The sequence below is a fragment of the Lagopus muta genome, chromosome 8 (genome assembly GCF_023343835.1).
Source record: "Lagopus muta isolate bLagMut1 chromosome 8, bLagMut1 primary, whole genome shotgun sequence".
Taxonomy (NCBI): Eukaryota; Metazoa; Chordata; class Aves; order Galliformes; family Phasianidae; genus Lagopus; species Lagopus muta.
In genome coordinates, this window is record NC_064440.1 from 16,719,757 (window position 1) to 16,738,563 (window position 18,807).

The 18,807-nt window shown below is 36.9% G+C and overlaps 1 protein-coding gene and 1 long non-coding RNA gene across 2 annotated transcripts in view; both read right to left on the minus strand.

Annotated features, from left to right (window-relative positions):
• Positions 1–10,398, minus strand: part of LOC125696780 (uncharacterized) — a 91,370-nt gene extending 80,972 nt beyond the window's left edge. The window contains exon 1 of the long non-coding RNA XR_007378530.1: positions 9,856–10,398. This is a non-coding gene — a long non-coding RNA (uncharacterized LOC125696780). The remainder of the gene's footprint in view (positions 1–9,855) is intronic.
• A 2,921-nt stretch (positions 10,399–13,319) lies between these two features.
• The window catches only part of GRB14 (growth factor receptor bound protein 14), a 65,102-nt gene continuing 59,614 nt past the window's right edge, over positions 13,320–18,807 (minus strand). Inside the window, exons 14-15 of the mRNA XM_048952599.1 lie at positions 18,612–18,705; positions 13,320–15,682 (exon numbers count right to left, since the gene is read on the minus strand). Coding sequence (XP_048808556.1) covers positions 15,536–15,682; positions 18,612–18,705 — 241 coding nt within the window. The 3' untranslated portion in view covers positions 13,320–15,535. The remainder of the gene's footprint in view (positions 15,683–18,611; positions 18,706–18,807) is intronic.

Sequence of the window (18,807 nt, forward strand, 5' to 3'; positions counted from 1 at the left end):
GCTTGAGTCCATCAGTCATGCAGGGCACTGCAGGTACCCTCAGCCTCCACACCCAAATTGGCCACAGAAGGAGGAAGGGAGAGAGGCAATACAGACAAAGAGGGGAGTGAGTAGAAGAGCGAGATCGGCCACATAAAGACACCTTCGTAAGGTTTTCCAAACTTACATTATATGTAAACATTTTCTGAACTGTCTATTGGATTCAACAGTGCACTTAGAAACATTTACTTGTAAAATTTTGAGTGGAAGTTCGTAAGTAATCCTCCACTGTTACAAGGAAGTCTATGTCCTCCTTTTTCAAGCACTTTCAATGAATTCTGATTTATAATTCTATTTTGCAATTCCTCTTGAAAGATATTCAGGAAAAGGATGGTGTACTTTTTTCCCTCTTTACTAAGATCCTTAAAGTTCTGTTATATTGGGTTTTCTTTCCTGCATATACACGCAGCACAGTTTAAATTTAAACATAAATTTAAAAAATATCAAGCTATATTTCCTCACATTAACACTTCCACACCAAAAATGTAAGAGTGTTCTTAGCAAAGTTGCAAATAAAAAAAAGGCATTTTTTATTTTTTTGCAAGCCCTTCATGTAAGCAGAACCCTTGACTGCTCTTAGTGTGTATGAAATGTGCACAGTCTTTAGAAATGCAGATAATCAAAAAAAGAGCCACTAGGGACACAAAGTAATAACATTAGCTAATGCCACACAGTAATGTTTATTTAACAAATCTGTGTTGCATGCCTGACATTTCCCCTGGCATCAATTTATTTTGTTTTGCTTTTCTCTGATAGCAGCACAAATGCATTTAAAATGTAAACTTATTTTACACCTACCAAAGTGTATACACAATATAATAAAAACATATACATCTTTTTTAATATCTTATGGGAATACATACTTGAGATGTGCAGAAAACCTGACAGCCAAAGTAAACGATCTAGATTATGGAAAATGTTCATTTTTAGCTTTCCCAATTGCTACTAAAACTGCAATTGTCAATGCACTGTACATCACTGCATTATGTTATTTATAAAGTGCCACAATGTGACAAAATGATGCTATCCATCAGGATCTAATCTTAACTGAAAGTGGCAGGGGAAGCAGAGCAGACAGAAAAATATCTTAGCCATCCATTCAAACCAGCAGTTTAGAATGGTTAGAAGAAGCCATTTTTAAAAGTTTAATTTACCAATTATGCGTAAAAGTGTACACAAATGATTGATGAACCAGATAAGGATGAGATGTTTCCACTTCATACTTCTCAGTAGCTGAGCCATCTCACATTCCACTTCCATTCCACCACCTACCACCTGGCTTCATTCAGGCCACACTTCCTTCTTGAAGGCCTGGATTTATCATCCTTCCACCTCAGGATCACTATCTTTTTTCCATTTGGAAAGCCCACAGAAAACTGGCAGCTCAGCGCTCAGCAGAGGTCAGAACAGCAAATGGAGGAGCATTATGAATTATAAAGAGGGAAAATGAGAACAACAACAAAACAATCATAATATTTGGATTTGTAAACCCAAATTTACTCAGATATTCCACTCCAAGCACAGCTCTGATACCCTCATTATAGGAAAGCAAAGCTTAGAAATGCTCAAGAATAATCAGGAGTATAGAAAACTTACAAAAGGAAGAGAGCTCAACCTGTTCGCTTGTCTCTCTCCCAAGGGAGGAGAGTTACACCAATGTCTGGAAAGTAACAAACAAAGAGGAAAAAGCGACCACAAATCACCTCTCTGCTTCTTCCTCACAACATCTACAGACAGAAACTACTAAACATGTCAGGCAGCACTTTTTTAAAAAACAAACAAACAACAAAAACAAACCAACACTTCTTCCACATAACAAGAAACAAAACTTTTCCTGAGAGGTGGTGAAAACCAAGTGTATTAACAGGTCCAAACTAAGCTGACAACAATTAATGGTCCAGTAACTAATTAAGAGCTGATCAGCTACAGCCTCCCATAAGGAAGCTCTCCAGTGACAGACTAATGACACAGGGGAGGGTACCTCTATGTAACTCCTGTTTCCCATTCCTTTTATTCAGCATTAGCAATTAACACTGGCAGAAAGAAAATACGGAGTGAATTTCGCTTGATAGAATTTTGAGACTCTACCAGAAGTAGGTAATAATGACCACCTCAAAGTTATTTCCACACTGCCCAATATTTTGCAGATGAAGGGAAGATCCTCCCTCTCTCATGGTAGTTGTTGCTATAGGCAAAGGACTATTTGTCTGTTCAATTTTATTTAATTTCTCTGATGCCCTACTTTGCTTTCTACATCACTCATACAGAGTGAGTCAGTCTGTGTTTCTACCTCCTGCAAGCATTAGAAAACTTTCAACCCCTTCCAACCCGGGTGATTCTGTGATACTGAGGTGCAGGAGCTTGGGGCAGAAGGTTGCACATGAGAGAGGATACAAGAAAATCATTCTTTGAACCCCAAGGAAATTTTGACCTTCAAATAACCAAAACGGGCTCATACCTCCTGTTACAGGCCAGAGTGTTTAAGAATGGAAGAATTAAATTACACTGACAGGAGGAGGTTTAATAAGGAACAGTATTCACATGGATGATTTGGACTGTAATGTGAAATTAGTACTGTGGGGTTTTGTTTTGCAATTTAGACTGTTGTTAGGAAAAAGACCTGGATATAGAAGCTATTTTATAACATGGGATTCTTACTGCTTTTGCTGCTACATCAGAATCTGGAAGAACACACTAGGACATGCTGCCATATGGTCGTATTTGCTCAGTTGCCCAGCTCCATCTATTTTCTTCCCCAGCATGAGCGCATCTTACATTGTGCAAAAACAACATTAAAGAAAAAGGTATTCTTCTGGGTATAATGTATCATTTAAAAGCCTGTTATCCCAGATATAAATAACACTGTTCACTTACTTGACTGATAACTCCTTTGCATAGCATAGAAACAGAACTTGGATGCTTATCCAAAGACATAAGGTTTTTTTGCATTACAAAAACACTCTGTAGGTAGGAATTGTTGCAATGAAGTACCAAGGGTTTTTGTTTTTTTGTTTTTTTTCTAAAAAAAAAAAATACTGATTTTTTGGTAGACTGGTAAACACTGTTGGTATGTATGCTGTACATAGGTTACACTTCAGAAATTTCCATAGTTTTCCATGCTGGTCACCAGTAATCTAACACTTGTTCAAGTTTTGTGCAATTCTTACGAGTTCACCATCTTAGAATCAGTTTAGCTAATGTTCAGCATGAAGCAAACAAGTCAAAATAGACCTCCTTACTTGATCCTTGTGTGTCTCACACACACACACTTGTTTTCCTTCTGGAGATCAATAGCAAATAAATTGGCAGAAGATACTTCCACGAACCATATACACAGATTTTTGGTCCTTCCTCACACAGATTTACATGCTCTTAGCTCTTGCTCATGACTACCTCTGAAGAAAACTAATGCCAGTCAGTTAGCAGAGGAAATTTTGCGTGCTATATTTTTTCCATATTTGTGACATGTAAGCTCTTATCTCTCATTCTCCTTCTTGTTCTCCCTTCTCCTGAAGATGTTTTCCAACAAATATATACAAGTGCTTATGTCAGAGTAAGGTAGTTAAAGACTGTAGTCTGTGCTGTTTTCATTCCCTTCTTCAACACCCACATTGTTTATCCCTATAGCACCACTCCGGTCCTTTCCCTGCCGCAACCATTTCTCCTAACCTGCCAGATGCCCTTTTCTGCATCTGTTGTTGGCTCTAGTTCAAGTTCAAAAACCTTGAAAAGATACAGGCAAGATTCCTATTGAAAATCCATGATGCAGGTCATTATTTTGGATTTTGGAAGTTTCAGCTGTAGAGAAAGTGCCAAACTTCTCTAAGTCTCACATTTTTCTACTATATATGAAGCATCTCAGAGGCATATAAGAATCCTTTGGATTGTATGCACATGTTGTTTTTAATATTGTTATGTTAAAACAAATTATTTTTATGCACTTCTATTGCAGATTGTTTCCATGCCCCTTCTTAAAGGGAAGATACAGAGCAGAATGTGGTACAAAATGTGAAACTGAAACAGGAGTCTAATTCCAAAGCATTCATGTTTTCCCATGTTTTGGACTGACAGAAGTGCTGCTGACTAATGCATTTGATTTAGATAAGGAATTTATTCTTGCTCCTCTTCCCACAGATAACATATATATTTATTATCAGAGATGAAAATCTGTTTGAGAACACTAATTAGAAATAAAGTAGTGCTTTGCACAAACAGATTCTCCTTTACCAGATGGTTCCACTAATACTCACTAATAAAAAGCCCATTTAAGGAGCTTACGTCCTGTTAGATTGAAAGAGGCCAGAAACAGCACAATTATGTCAGCAATTAATCTCATTAGAAAGATTCTGTGTCAGTTTTGTCTGGGAACTCCGTACCTTTTACAACTTTGCTCTGTACAGATTTCATTTCTGCAGTGCAACGTGCCTGACAGCCCTTCAGCAGCAAAGCTGTATTTCTGGCTGTTAAGACAAGGTCTTAACTGGAATCTCATCAATATTTGAGCATGCATGTATTAATGCGAATCCTTGAGGATTTACCTTACAGTTCTACCTCAGTCTTCCATTTATTATCAAAGTAAACATACTGCCTACCGATCAAAAATTTTGAACTGCTATATGATGACAGAGTTCGGTCCACATATCAAAATCTTTATCCTAAGTACTGCTTCTATTGGCGAGTTACTGATCTATTTCAAATGACAAAGCTCCATCGTCTTTGTCTATTCCTACTACAACATCACTCAGACAGGAAGTCAGAGGAATATTTTTTTCTACGTGAAATATTTTAATTCAAGGTTATCTTCGCATTGTTTCATGCAGTAGTGAAAAGAACACATTAGCAATTGTGAGAAGAAGGTAACACACACGTGTAAGCTGAAACACAATACCTTCTCAAGTAAACACAAAATAGGACCACAGAAGACTTACTAGCTACCTGCTAAATATGACAAAAATTAGTAATCAGATCATACAAAAAAAAAAAAACACAAACAAACAAAAAAAACCAAACAGATATGAGCAGTAAGAAAAAAATCTACTCAAATTTGGAAAAATGAAAAGTCATATTTTATGTTTCTTTCCAAGAACTATTCCAACTCCAAGTCTAGTCCTTGCTCAGTTCCTTTCAGCCAGCTAAAGAGTTTTTGTTATCTTCCCATACTCTTTGAGGTGGGATTTCTCATTACCAATCTTCATTTAAAATTCCTCTAGCTTCTGAATATCATCTTCTTTCCACCTACACAGAGTGGACCAAAAGAACCTTCCCTCCTCCTTCCTCCCACACTGATGAGAAAACAGGCCTAAGGTCACAACTGGCTGCACCTTATTCCTCAGTGAAGTCTGTGTCCATAGGCAAAATGCTTTGTCTTCCTGTGCCAGCTACGCTTTCTCCAAGCTGGGATAATGCAAGTCTCTATTTTCCTGAAACCAACTCAAAAATGCCCACACCATGGATGTGCCCCGACACACAGGTAATGAAAGAAGTGCCTCATGCTCATGGTGAACATTTTGTGTGTTCAGACACAGCATTAATAGAACAAGAGAACCTATTCCCCAAGACAAATGATGCAGTCAAGATATTTAAACTAACATTCCTGCTCCTGGGAAACAGAGACTCCTTGTAAGAGGTACAGCCTAAGGACAGTTCATTTTATTTCTTTAGAAAAGAATGGTGTTATTGAGCTTATTTAACACTTCAAATGTACATGCTTTTAAAAATAATCATCTGCATTATGAAGTTTGTGACATCATGAAAGATTCTGCAAAGTATTTTTTAAACTGTCCCAGTTATATATGTGAAGAGAAACTATAAAGATCAGAATGAAAGAACAATTCTTAAATTAGTACAAGGGCAGAGCAACAGCTTTTTTCAAAAATGGCTTTTATGCTGAACATGTTTGCAGTTTTCAAATTTATGGGTGTAGCTGTCAACATGTATATTCACTTTTAGAATATCGTCCTGGCTTAATGAGGTCTCCTGGAATGATTTCTTTTTAATAAAATCAACACACTTACGTATGGTTTCCACCTTTCTACTTTTTTAATTTTAAACATCCGTACTACTCTTTTGCGGAGAGATCACAGTGAAGTTTAGTTTAAAACTTTACAGTATTTAACTGCTTCAACACTTCTGAGTCACTCAACTCTCAGTGAAACTTTCAAGTAATGATTGTTGCCATAAATTCTTCCTCAACACAAGAAACAACCCAGAAGAAGTCACAAAACAACATTTTAGTTACAACTGCATACCATCACCAAATGGTGACAAGTTGCAAAACAAATAAGATTTCTCACTAGTCACTCCACCCAATCCTCATAGTCCTCACACATACCATGCCTCCACCCCACTTCTTCCTGGCTCACCCTTTCTGCACATCTCTGGTTTATGCTGACATTTGTTAAGCAAGGCAGAACAGTCAAACACACGCTCCTCAGAACAAAAGTTTCCCTGCAGCATCTATCTGCTGAGTGATGCGTCCAGAGTTGTTCCACTAAACCACTGATGTTTCATGAGCTCAAAACTGCTCCACAAGTGACTGACAGTGACAATTCTTAAATTCATACACAACCCTGCATGCATGCCTCCTAATCGTGGGTCAAACAGATTAAGACTTATTCCCCCCTCATAAGCAGCTGAAGTTCTTCTCTCACTTCTATTTCACTTTCTCATCCAGTCCTCTAGTTTTTAGGGTTTTTCAGAGTTGAAACTGCCACAGCCTGATTGACTAAGCCACTCTAGTTCTCTATGCTTTCTGTTACACTCCTTTTCTAAAGTCTCTTCAGGAGCTCTCTCTGTTTGTTTCATTTTTCTTCTCTTGAACTACCCACGCATAGTCTGATACCCGATAAAGGCAACTCACCCCTCTGTAAAGGTGCTCAGTTACCTCAATCCCAGCTTCTTGGGATTCTGAGCAGTACACGTTCATTAATCCACTCCGTAGCATGTTTTTGCATTAATTAACTGCATATACAGAACCCATGCTTCTTCCAGATGACATAAAAAGTTTGCTAAAAACTACAAACCAACAACACTTTTAATGGAACAGTGAAGGCATTTTTGTCTCTTCTGTGCTATAAGTTATAGGGAAGGTACGTAACTGACTAAAGGAATATTTCAAAGTGAAAAAGATGAATTTATGCATAGAGACTATGAAATAAATACAGAGGGAAGGAGTTGAAAATCTAGTAGAAAGTTCTTGAAATTCCTTGAATCAATGTGATGGTGAAAGCATGCTCATTCCTCCTTGTGATTCTAAAGTCATCTGAGCAACGTTACTTCTAAATGGAAGGAAGAACAGAAGCAGAACACATTTTCCACAGATTAAGGAGTATTTCACTTCATCATATAACAACAACATCTAGAATTTATTTATTTACTGCACCTTAGCAGTAAATTACTCCTAAGCAAAGGGTAATGCAATTCAGCTGTACATCTTTGCCATGGGGCAATGGCCATGTGTACTTCCGATGCTGTTTGAAGTTTTCTGCTAGTTTTATTTCTAGCAGAGACAAAGAGACAGATCAGATCACTCCCACAATGCCTTTCAGTTCCTAACTCTACAGTGCTGAGGAATGAAGAACTTCTTATTCAGAAGTATCATACATATTATATTTTCACAAGGCCAAGGGCATTTCAAATATAGATTCCTACTGCAAATCTGTTCCTGTAAAGACTTTGGTGCTGTTTCCTTCTCTCCCCAACCCCTCCCTCCACCATGCAAGTTGGGTTTTGTTGTTGTTGTTGGTTTTTTTTTTTACTATTTTCTTGGGAGAGGGATGGTTTGTTCTTTAAAATGTTGGGAAGGTGACTGGTTTGTGTGTGTGCACGCGCATTTTTTTCCCCTCTTAATCACACAATACAGGATAATAGGCGCAAATCATAATATCAGTGTACAAGTACAGAAGAGAAAAAGCACCCCTAACTTTTAGTTCAACTTCATACAATTCTCTTCATTTACCTCGAAATATTGGTATTATTCAGTCATAGTGAACCCAGTGACCACAGTCCATCATTAAATGTAACATCAGCTACAATTTCTACTTCAGAACCAAGTGAAGCATCACCTTATTACACTTCCTGAATTTCCTGAAGCCCTCCAAGTTATTTTTGACATCTTTGACTCTGATCCTGACAACACTTACACATTATCTTGAGCATATTGAAATCCTTTACATTATATACAGCACACAAACAAGCACATGCATCCTTTCAGGAATAAGGACTTCATTAATTGTTCAGCACACAAGTGAACCCCTTTGTATGTTACATGCATAGGTTAGGAAAAAAATAATAATAAAAAACAAATCACTCTGATGACATATATCTTGTTCCAAATGTTAATATCTCTTAAAATTAACTTACCCTTCCACTCTCCTACACACATCACCTCCTTTACATTTTCCTTAAATGCCTAAAAATAGCTAATTCTGCATATGGTCTGAGCACCGCAGCCCTACATCATGTAACTGAGGAGAGAGTATTTTAGTTTGAATAGCTGACCTCACATCCATCATCAGAAGATATGTTTCCATGATTTCTCTCATAACATAAATATATAGCATACACTGCAGATATTGTGGCAATTGCAGAATTCTCTAAAGTGTAACAAATACATTTTTTCAGTAAATAAATAAAGTCTGAAATCTTTGTGTATGTTCTCCCAACTGCATCCTACAGCGTGGTAAGAACCATTTGAAATAATTAGTTCCTTTTCTTCATTTTAAGATTTTTTTTCCACATCAGAAATTTTCTGTTAGCACTAAAAACAACAACAACAAAAAAACCAGTCCAAACCCCTGATCCTATTTGGGAGCACTTCAACCTACCCCATATTCAGGAAAGTCACAATAAGGACTCATTCACATACTTGGCTTCAGCAAAAAGAAAGAGAGAAGGAAGAATAGGAAGAATCTCATTCACCGTCCTCTCAGTTTTTTGCTACCAACTTGCTTACTCTAAGGAATGTTGTTTGCTGTGCCCTTTCTCTTTTCCCAACTAGGTAGCTGGCATAAAAGGCAAGGCTGAACTAAATTTGTGTAAAGTGGCGCTTCAACTTAGCTCAGAGCAAGAAAAAAGCAAAAAAAGAAAGCTGTATATCTGACTTGACACATCTTCCCTAGGACTAGAGAAATGCCTCCAGGACTGTGATCTGATAAGGAAGTTCCTAGGTCACAGTCTAGTTTCAAGCCACCAAAAGGCACGACATTTGGATAAAAAAATTAGTGTTTTTACTTGGACATATTCTCTGCTGCAAGATCCTAGCTATACAAATTCAATGGTGACAGCAATACAAATATCTGCCTTGAGTCCCTCTCTACAAAAGGCTCTGCTCCAGTTCTGCTGTCTACTTCAGTCAGGTCTGAGAACATTAGTTGCCATAATGGAAGCCTAAATCACACTAACCATAGCTTAATACCTGAAAATAAAGACACTATAATTTATAAACAGAACAAGGAAAAAAAAAAAACATGGCACAGAAGGTGTGTATCAACCTCTCTTCATAATTTCCACAAACAACCTTTGTGAGAGGAAAGAAAAAAAAAAAAAAAAACCTCACTTACTGTTTATGCTGCTCCAGTTGACACACGCCACCTTCACATCTCCTTTCCACCCCAATCACAGACCCCTATTAGAGGCAGACTTTCCAGTTCTGCTAGCCTCCAGCACCTGCAGCTCATCAATGCCAGCTGATGGGTCACTCCATGATTTCCAGGAGAAAACAGGTGCCACTAGCAGCTCCTAGGCTGTTCAGAGCCCCTTTTCCTCAAGGCCCACCGAAAGAGGGATCCCCAGAAAATGCTGGAGACAAAGCCTTACCTTAGATCACACCTCATCCACAGCAGCATCCCTCAGACACACTCTTCAGTAGGGCTGTGCTGGTCAGTGAATAAGGAGAGCTGAAAGGGAAGAGGGAGAAAAACATGAGGCCACCAGCAGTTTCAGCGCTCCCTCCCCTTAGCCAAGAGCCCCACTTGCTCCCCTAGGAATGAGACTAAGGGCCCACAGGGCTGCTCTTACCTATCGCACAGGTAGCAGTCCACAAGGGCCACAGCTCACAGCCCTGGCCTGCAGAGAAGTCTTATCACATTCCATCCTGTCTCACAAGGTTACTACAATCTAATATATTGCACATGACCACAGACTAGCACATGCTGGCAGGCCTCACAATGCCAGCAGAACTGTCTGGCTCCTGCCATGGGGCTCCCTCAAAGCTGGGCAAATCCACCACAGCTGCTGTGCTACTGGGCCTCTTTTCCCTCAGGAAAGAAAAAAACAGTCCCCGAGAGCCACCACCTCACTTCTCTAGTTACTCCCTTAATGGGAAATAAAGCGATTGATTTTATTTTCACCACAGGAGGGGAGTCAACATGTCCTCCACCACTAGTCTAGCCAGCCTGTTGGCCACATCTCCCTCACACGGGCTCCGGAAGGACCCTCCTGCTACCCACCCCAAATGTGCCTAACGTGCAAAATGTGCCCTGAGCACAGCTCTAACAGCCTCTTCTCACAGCCCTCTCTGGCTAACTTTGCCTCATGCTGCTGCCCATCAGCTTGCTGCTTCTGTGCCCTGAGCTCCCACACCTTAGGCCTCACCTGAGCACCTGAGCGGTTCCCATGGCAACTCCAGTGCCACACACATGCCTAAATTGAGCATATGCCTAAATGCACTGGAAGCTCCATTTGGGTACAGAAACTGCATTTTTTAACTCTAAAGCATAGAGGAATGGTGATTATTATCAGTGTTAGTCACAAAATTCTCTTTTGAAAATACAGCTCATTAGTGGATCGAATTTTCCCAAAATGCTTGAAAGATTAATAAAATAATCAACTTAGCAGAGGGGGAAAAAAGCACAAACTATCCCTGTAAGGAAATCACTTTATTGCCTATACGTGTGAATGAGCTGTTTTAATACCCAGGTTCACTGCCTCCTCTGCGTTTAATCTCTTTCCTTTTATGTCCTAAAAGACTTTCAGGCTTTTTTAAAATTAATTATACAAATCATTAGTATTAAGAAGGTAATGGTTTCAAGAACAAGCTTCACAGACTATCTGCATATTTAATCATCTCTGCTAATAAATTTTTAATCACTCATTGAGTTCAGGTTCTTGTCTTGGAGCTTAACTTGATAACAAACCTAGCAACTGGTAGAACTAATTGGTACAGAGAAAGTGAATAATTTATAAGAGGAAAAAGCACTGGGTGTTCTGGAGGTGTGCAGAGACCACAAGTCACAGATATTTCTGGGAGGCAGCAGGAAAACAGTGGCTGATGACAGGAATTTTGTGATACACTGCTGACATCCAGAGGCCAACAGTCAACACTGTTCACGTGTGCGAATGGGGCTGTAAAGCACAGTGTAAAGTCAGATTCATTAAGTTTTAAATATTCATGCACTTCATTAAAGTTAACATTAATTGCACTATCATACACATTGATTATGCATAGACCATAAGTGTTAAACCTCTGAAAGCTTGCAAGTATGCTCAAGTAATCGGGCATATCCCATATTTGAGGATTTCAGTGAAATCTACAGCTACAAAATTGAAATTGGAAGCAAAATGCACTACTGTGGTAAAGAACAGCAGTTTCAAATATCATAACAGTCATCAAATATTATTTTATTAACCAAGGAAAAATATATGTGAATTATATGCTGCTTTTATTCTTCTAAAATAAAGCAATATGTGAGATTTCTTAGTGACAAATGGTAAACTGATTCGCAAGCTATGTGTATGAAACAGCTCTAAACAGTTAAGCATTAAGGAATGGCTTCTATTTAGATGAAGACAACTAACCTTAAAAAACAACATAGCAAAAAAATAAATAAATAAATAAAAAAGTTTATTCATTTAAAATAACCTGATTTGTGCATTAAACTTAAGATGCTCCAAGCCCACATACACTGCAGAGAAATTCTACCCCCAGGGAAACACAAAAAACTACAATTCCGTAACCAGGATGTAACAGACAACATTTGACAGAAATTCAATTATCCTTGAAAGGCCCCACTTGTAGTTAGTTACATATGTAATCCTCTTTTATTTAACGGGTTAAAGCTCTCTTTCAAAACGTTTGGTTTGATGAACTGAAGGCTTGTTATATGTCTAAAAAGTCATTAAGTGACTTAATAAGATTGTTAAGTAAAAACATTCAGAAGTTAAAAAATGTCATTTAATGCTGCCCATGGAACCTTAATTCTGGCTGTATGTGTATATACATTATGAAACACCAGTGAATTAACTTTTAATCTCCTTCGAGCCAAAAAGATTTTAAGATTGGAAGCTAAAGCACAAAGGGCATGCCAACAAATACAATGCTGTGCTTTAGAGCAATCTCTGAACTAGCTCACATCTTCCAGAACGCACCGCTGCAGGGCTAATTACCCCACACAGAAAGATGTGCATGCAGTTACACTGTTTCTGGTACTTCTGCATGGCCAGCCGCTCCCCTCCTGACACTGCTCTACACAGATACACGCAGAAGTCTAAATTTTGAAATCTGAAGAAATTATGAAGTGTTTTTTCAAATATGATGCTTCAAACCTAGTTTGACATTGATTTTTCTCTAATTAGTTTAAGCCTGTAGACTTTGACCTCCCCAGAGTAAAGACAAAAACATTTATCTTTCTTGTATATTAAAACTTTCCAAACAATATCAATTGCAATTATATATATATATATATATATATTTAAAGGTCTTTAAATCCTTTGGGAGGTAGACATAAAATTGCCCATACTTACAGAGAACTTAGCTGGTGGAGACAGACAGACCAGTCTGCCCAAAATAGTACTGATTTCACCCTGCTGTTAACAACTCCTGATTAGCCAATTTTCTTTGTGAAGGTGGGCACCAAAGAAGTGTGTACTCTTCCTAATTAGAAGCCACAGTACCACACTGAAATTCTATTTCAACAGCGTTGCCCACACCCTCAAAGAACTTTATGGTCAAACATATACTGAGTGATATAATAAAAAACTTGCCATTTTTCTGACAAGAAAATAGTGCTTGCTAGCAAAGATCTTGTAAGTCATACATCAACCACCTGTACCATTTAGCACGTTTTCAAGTACTGTAGGATATCAGTGTGGGTTTTTTTTTGTTTGTTGCTTTTTCAATAAGACTACTTCTTCCATGCTGCTTTCACGAGTAATACTGAAACGCAGAGGTAGCCTGTTAACTCATTTATACACCAACCTAGATTTCATTAGTTTTACTATTTCAGTATAGTCATAAACAACCACACATTTCAGAAAATGTATGCAGATTTTTTTTTTTGGTGAAAAAAAAAAAAAGGTTTTATATTATTCTTAGCAAGATTTCAGTTTAGACTTTAATTAAAAGACCTGCCAGAATGCAGGAGGCAACACTTTATAGGATAACAGTGCTTTGAATATTTGCCAGCTAAAAACTCTTTCAAATGTCCAAAACCCATGCTCATTAAGCAATACTGCATTTTAAGTGTTGACTTGTCTTGTTTTTTTTTCACTCATGAAAACAGAAGAAAGCAGGCAAGGATTCTTGATGGTTGATGTCTCTCAATAGTCCTCACATTCACTTTTCTAAAGGTGAAAAGATACATACTTACTGAATGGTTAACTTCTCTACCAGTTGTACAGGCAAATACGAAAATCCAAATGGAAATGATGGCAAAGCTTTCACGTGTCCAGACAGACCACAGAACACATTTCATTTGTCAGATGATAAGAAAAATGGGAATGCAACAATTCTCTTTATTCTATGCCAATTTCTGAAAGAATACAAGGCCTCAGAAGAAATCCCATTGCTAAAATAAATCTGAAAAGGTTTTAATTATAACTACATTTTTGTAATTACAATTTGAAATTATATTCAAGGTTTAAGAGTTAAATTTATTAGTCTGTGAAGAGTTTTACAAGGCATTTCTAATGTAATGAGCTCAGACACCACATATGTTGCATCTTTGGTACACATTATGAAGAGTTGCTTTTTTAATGAGCTTTAAAAACTCTATTTGCATATCAGAGGAAAAGGTCAGTGATGTGTGGATCAAGTCAGTAAATTAAGTATCACAGCATTATGTTATTATGATTGCCTTCCACAGGCACACAGTAACTAAACCATAGACTGTAGCTATCATATTCTAATGCAACCATTTACACAACCCTACCAGCTGATGTGCACTGGCACTACTGTATCTTGGGTCCATCTGCTCTGTCCCTCAGCCAGGCCTCCTTCACTTTCGCTCCCCACTAACTCCTACAGCAGAATACCTGGCGTGCCTGACGATAGGAGAACAAAAGCAGGAATGGGCACAGGGCCAGGATTCAGCATGATGGTCCACCTCTAAGCACTACTTTCCATTACAGGCTTTACTTCAGGGCCACGTCTTGGACCCTCATAATGAGATCAAACCTATAGGATAACAAAGCATCAGGACAGGGGAACATCTTTCAATTCAAGCTCCACTCCACTTAAGCCTTTGTGCAAGGATGCAGAAGTATTGCATCTTTTTCAAAGTACAGATACCAAAAATATTTCTACTGCTATGGTTCAAAATTTCACTCCACCTTAACAGATCTTTAAACTGGAACATCTGGCAAGATTGGCTGACTTGTAGCTATACTGAAATATGTAATTTCGTGATAAATAATAAATAAGCAAGGAACCAACTGCAAATACATTCTTGACAGTTTTTCAGCAAAAAGAAAAAAAATTGTATTCACCTTTATTTGTTCATTTCAAGGGCCAATGAAGTTGATTCCCTTCTCAGCTCTAAAACAAGCCACAGTAATTAACAGGGGTATATATGCTAGAGACTGTAGGTGTACCTCTTTATTCATATTTATACAAGTCACCACCAAGGAAAAAATGTTCCATCTTTGTATAAAGGTGTCAATGTAGTCATTAGGTTGGACAAAAATAATTTTTAAATAATAGCACAATTGAATACAGCCAACCAGTTATAAGTAATTTTAATGATTTTTTGCTTTTCGAATGATAATCCTCAAAGTAGAATTCAAAAATATAATGCAAAATATTTACTCATTTTATTTACAAGTAAAATGTGCAGTTCAGCTTATCCTTACCACAGTAAATTTTCTTTTTCTATGTGATGAATAGAAACTATAAGAAACATTTGAAAAGACAAAAAAAAAAAACCCTAAGAACAAAGAACTTCTCTTCAGTTATATTTTGGTAGAAGGTACACAATATAATTAAAAAAAAAAAAAACCAAACAAAAACAAAAAAAAACTTTTACATTGGGAAAAAAGAAAAAAGTCTGAGACAACACTAAAGAATTACATAGGAAATAATATATTTTAAAACGGTGGAGTTATTTTGCTTTGACAATCACAAAGTTCTTATCTATATTGAATGTACTTTACACTTTTTGGTAGCTAAAACTTTGAATCTTTAAATGTAACATTTTTACCCTTCTGACTACACAAACTGCCTTGAGGAGAAAAAGTATTCTGGTATCTTCCCTTTCGTTTGATGAAGCAACAGATGCTTTGGTTAAAGAGGAATTCGCGCACAATAGTGTTTTAACTTGCAAGGTAGCACTCCTTTATTAAGTTGGTAGAATTCCACTAGCTGGATGAGATCTGTAAATCTGGTATGACCATCATCAAGGGTATAGAACAGCTTCCCATCATCTTCCAACTGTAAAAATGGAAAAACAAAATGGAATCAAATCCTCTTTTGATATGGTATTTCTTCATGATTAAAGTACTTGTTTGAGAAGTCTTCTTGTAGACCAATTCATTATTTTACAGCTATGGAAAGAAGGAAAAATGAAAGAGATCATTGACAAAAAGATCTAGAGCAACAAAAATAATGTATTCTTTAACTTTTCTTCTAAGATAGATCCACGCCTAAAAGCAAAGAATAGTTTAATAAGCATCAGAATACTCGCTTTGAATTGATAATATTATTTTATGCCTTTGCTTTGGAGTGATAGAATTAATATACATACAGTTTTCACAACAAACCAAGTTTCAACTTCCTAATACTTTTCAACCTTATCTCCATTCAGAAAGAATACTACTGACATTCAAAATCTTCAACGTTTAAAATCTGTATTTCCCTATACCAGCTAACTGAACATTAGCTCTTGCAAAATTTGCATTGCACTGCTGAATGTATAAGTATAAATATAATTTGAGAGAGTAATGAAAAGAGCTTTCTGAACTACGGCTAGTGCAGAGCAATATTTGCCGTACTACAGAAAGATGCAACTATCCTACTTGAGAACAGTGGGAGAAAACATACTTATCTCTTACTTGCAACTAAGTTTTCTCATTTGAAGCAGCTGTTGAGCTGTTTTGCGATTCCTGATTATTCTACTCCTTTCTACCAAATCTGGAAGTAGTTTGCAATTTCTCTATTCTCAAACTTTGGTCAATTTAGTTCCGACTCTGCTAGTTAAGAAATTATGACTGTGCGCATATATATAAATTCCTGTGTTCCAGGCAAAACCATAAAATGGATTATCATACACTGAACTTCCCTTATCGTGGTATTTTTCTGCCAACACACTGAAGACAAGGAAGAGTTGACATTTCAGATGTGTGTTGTCCAGGATGTCATTTTTAGGCTTTTTTTCCCTCCTCCAAATTATACCCCAAACCTAAAGTTAATTTCTACATCTCTGAAGAAAGCAATCAGCATTTTTTCAAAAGAAAAGCTCATACTGAATTTATGTTGCCCGGGAACCTAACATTTTCTGCAAGCTAGGAAGGCTGCAATGAGAGAGTATTTATTAGAAAAGGACACTCCTGGAAATAGATACAAATCTTCCTCAACACGGACTACAGAATAGCTCATTTCAGGTTAAACTAAACTGAAATGAATTTCTATCATCTTGGAGTATTAGGACTGAGGAATACATTGAACATAACAAAAACTCTAATTTTCACAGTATTTGATTCCAAACATTTCCCCCAAAAATTCATTTTGAACTATTTACAATCAATTCCCTGCCACCCTCCTGCAATACTTGTTGCACATTACTAATGTTAATATGATGTAGATGTTAATGTAGGGAAAACTTGAACTCACGGGATATACGTCCTATCCAGGATAATTTTAGTCTTAATGAAGCTAAAATCTAAGAAAAAAAATACATTTAGAGACTGCTGTTTGTGGTAGCTTCCTGCCACATCTGCTCTTCGAGAAAAGAATATCTGTTTCCTGATAAGAAAAGTGGTATCTTGAACTTGAGAGTTAAATGACATCTCAATGAAGTAGTGTCATACAGTATTTGTACAGAGTTCAGAAGGGTTTTTAAACCACACAACAGTTATCCTAAAGTAAATACTAGAAGCAATCACAGTCAATAGAAACAGAGACCTTAAACCTGGGATTCTGATCACTGAGTATATGCTGATGCTCACACAGGAACCAGGATATAGACATCACCTTTGGAGGAAGGGTTCTTGCACTATTTGTAATTAACACAACAAAAATCCCAATCAACTGCATTTTAGCAGATACTGATTCCTTCCTTTTCTCTTTCAAATAATGCTTCAGTCTTATTTTACAGGATTTCTTTTTTTGGGGGGAGGAGGTGGATATCAGGTACAATCCCTAGGTAAGGCATACAGAAATTTTCTGAATGATCATATTTGATCACCAGATCAGGAGAAAAAAAAAAAAACACAACACAAAACACTACACTGATTTCCACTGAGAAAAAGCAGAATCTTCCAGAAATTAGTTTAGTTTAGTAGGAGGAAATGTGTAAGCTAGAATATTATTTGGTCTGGAAGAAAGGCTCTTGCCAAGATGGAAGAAAAGCTGCAAGTATTCTCAATTATGTCAAGCATCTGTGGCTAAAATAGATAATGTTAAAAGGCTTCTCATCCTAACAGATGCAGTCTGAAAAAAAAAAAAAAAAAAAAAAAGAAAAAAAGGAAACCTCCATTATAAACCTCCTCAAGATGAAGTGGGATGAAGTGGAAAGGATGGGGAAGACTGTCCATTCAGACAGAATTGGATATCCTCAGTGAAAAATGATGGAAATATGACTTTAACTGAAGAAATTTCAGGTTACCTGTAAGTCATTGGACAAAGTAAGCAACATTTCTTGTTAAAATTGTCCTCCCTAAGAGTAAATGGACGTAATTATACTACAGTAACATGAATCATGAAAAGAGGACATTAGAAAAATTTTTTTTCGTAATAATCAAATATTTAGACAGATGAGGCAGCAATACACATATAGGCCAAAGGAATCTACCCAAATGAATGACTGAGAAGAAAAGTCATTATGATCTTTATTAAAATACAGTCTTCATGCAATCACAGTTGCTTCTAATACAGCTCAAATAGATTTGTGCATTTTTCTAAGATATTTATTAGGTAAACCAAAATGTAGGATTACATAATAATAGTCATGATTTATAACAAATCAACTGCAAAGGCCATAAATTTTCAACTCTAGAATATTTATGATTCAGGTGATACAGCTGTTATGTTTAGTATATTCAATATCTACTTTAAAGCAGCAAAATGGAGGGAAAAAAAAGTAGCACAATTATTTGATTGTATTGGTTTATAATTGTAAATGGAAACTGAAAATTTTACTTACAGGTACAATTTGAAAATGCTTTATTTTTAATCCATGACTCAATGACAGTACAAATGTTCTGGGATTACTTTGGCTATCACGTACCAAGAACACCCTAAAAAAGATTGAAAATTTTCAGATTAAGATTACTCTGAAGCTTTGTTAAACATCCTCTAAAATTGTTGTAGTTTTGAAACAGCAAACACTGTGAGAAGCA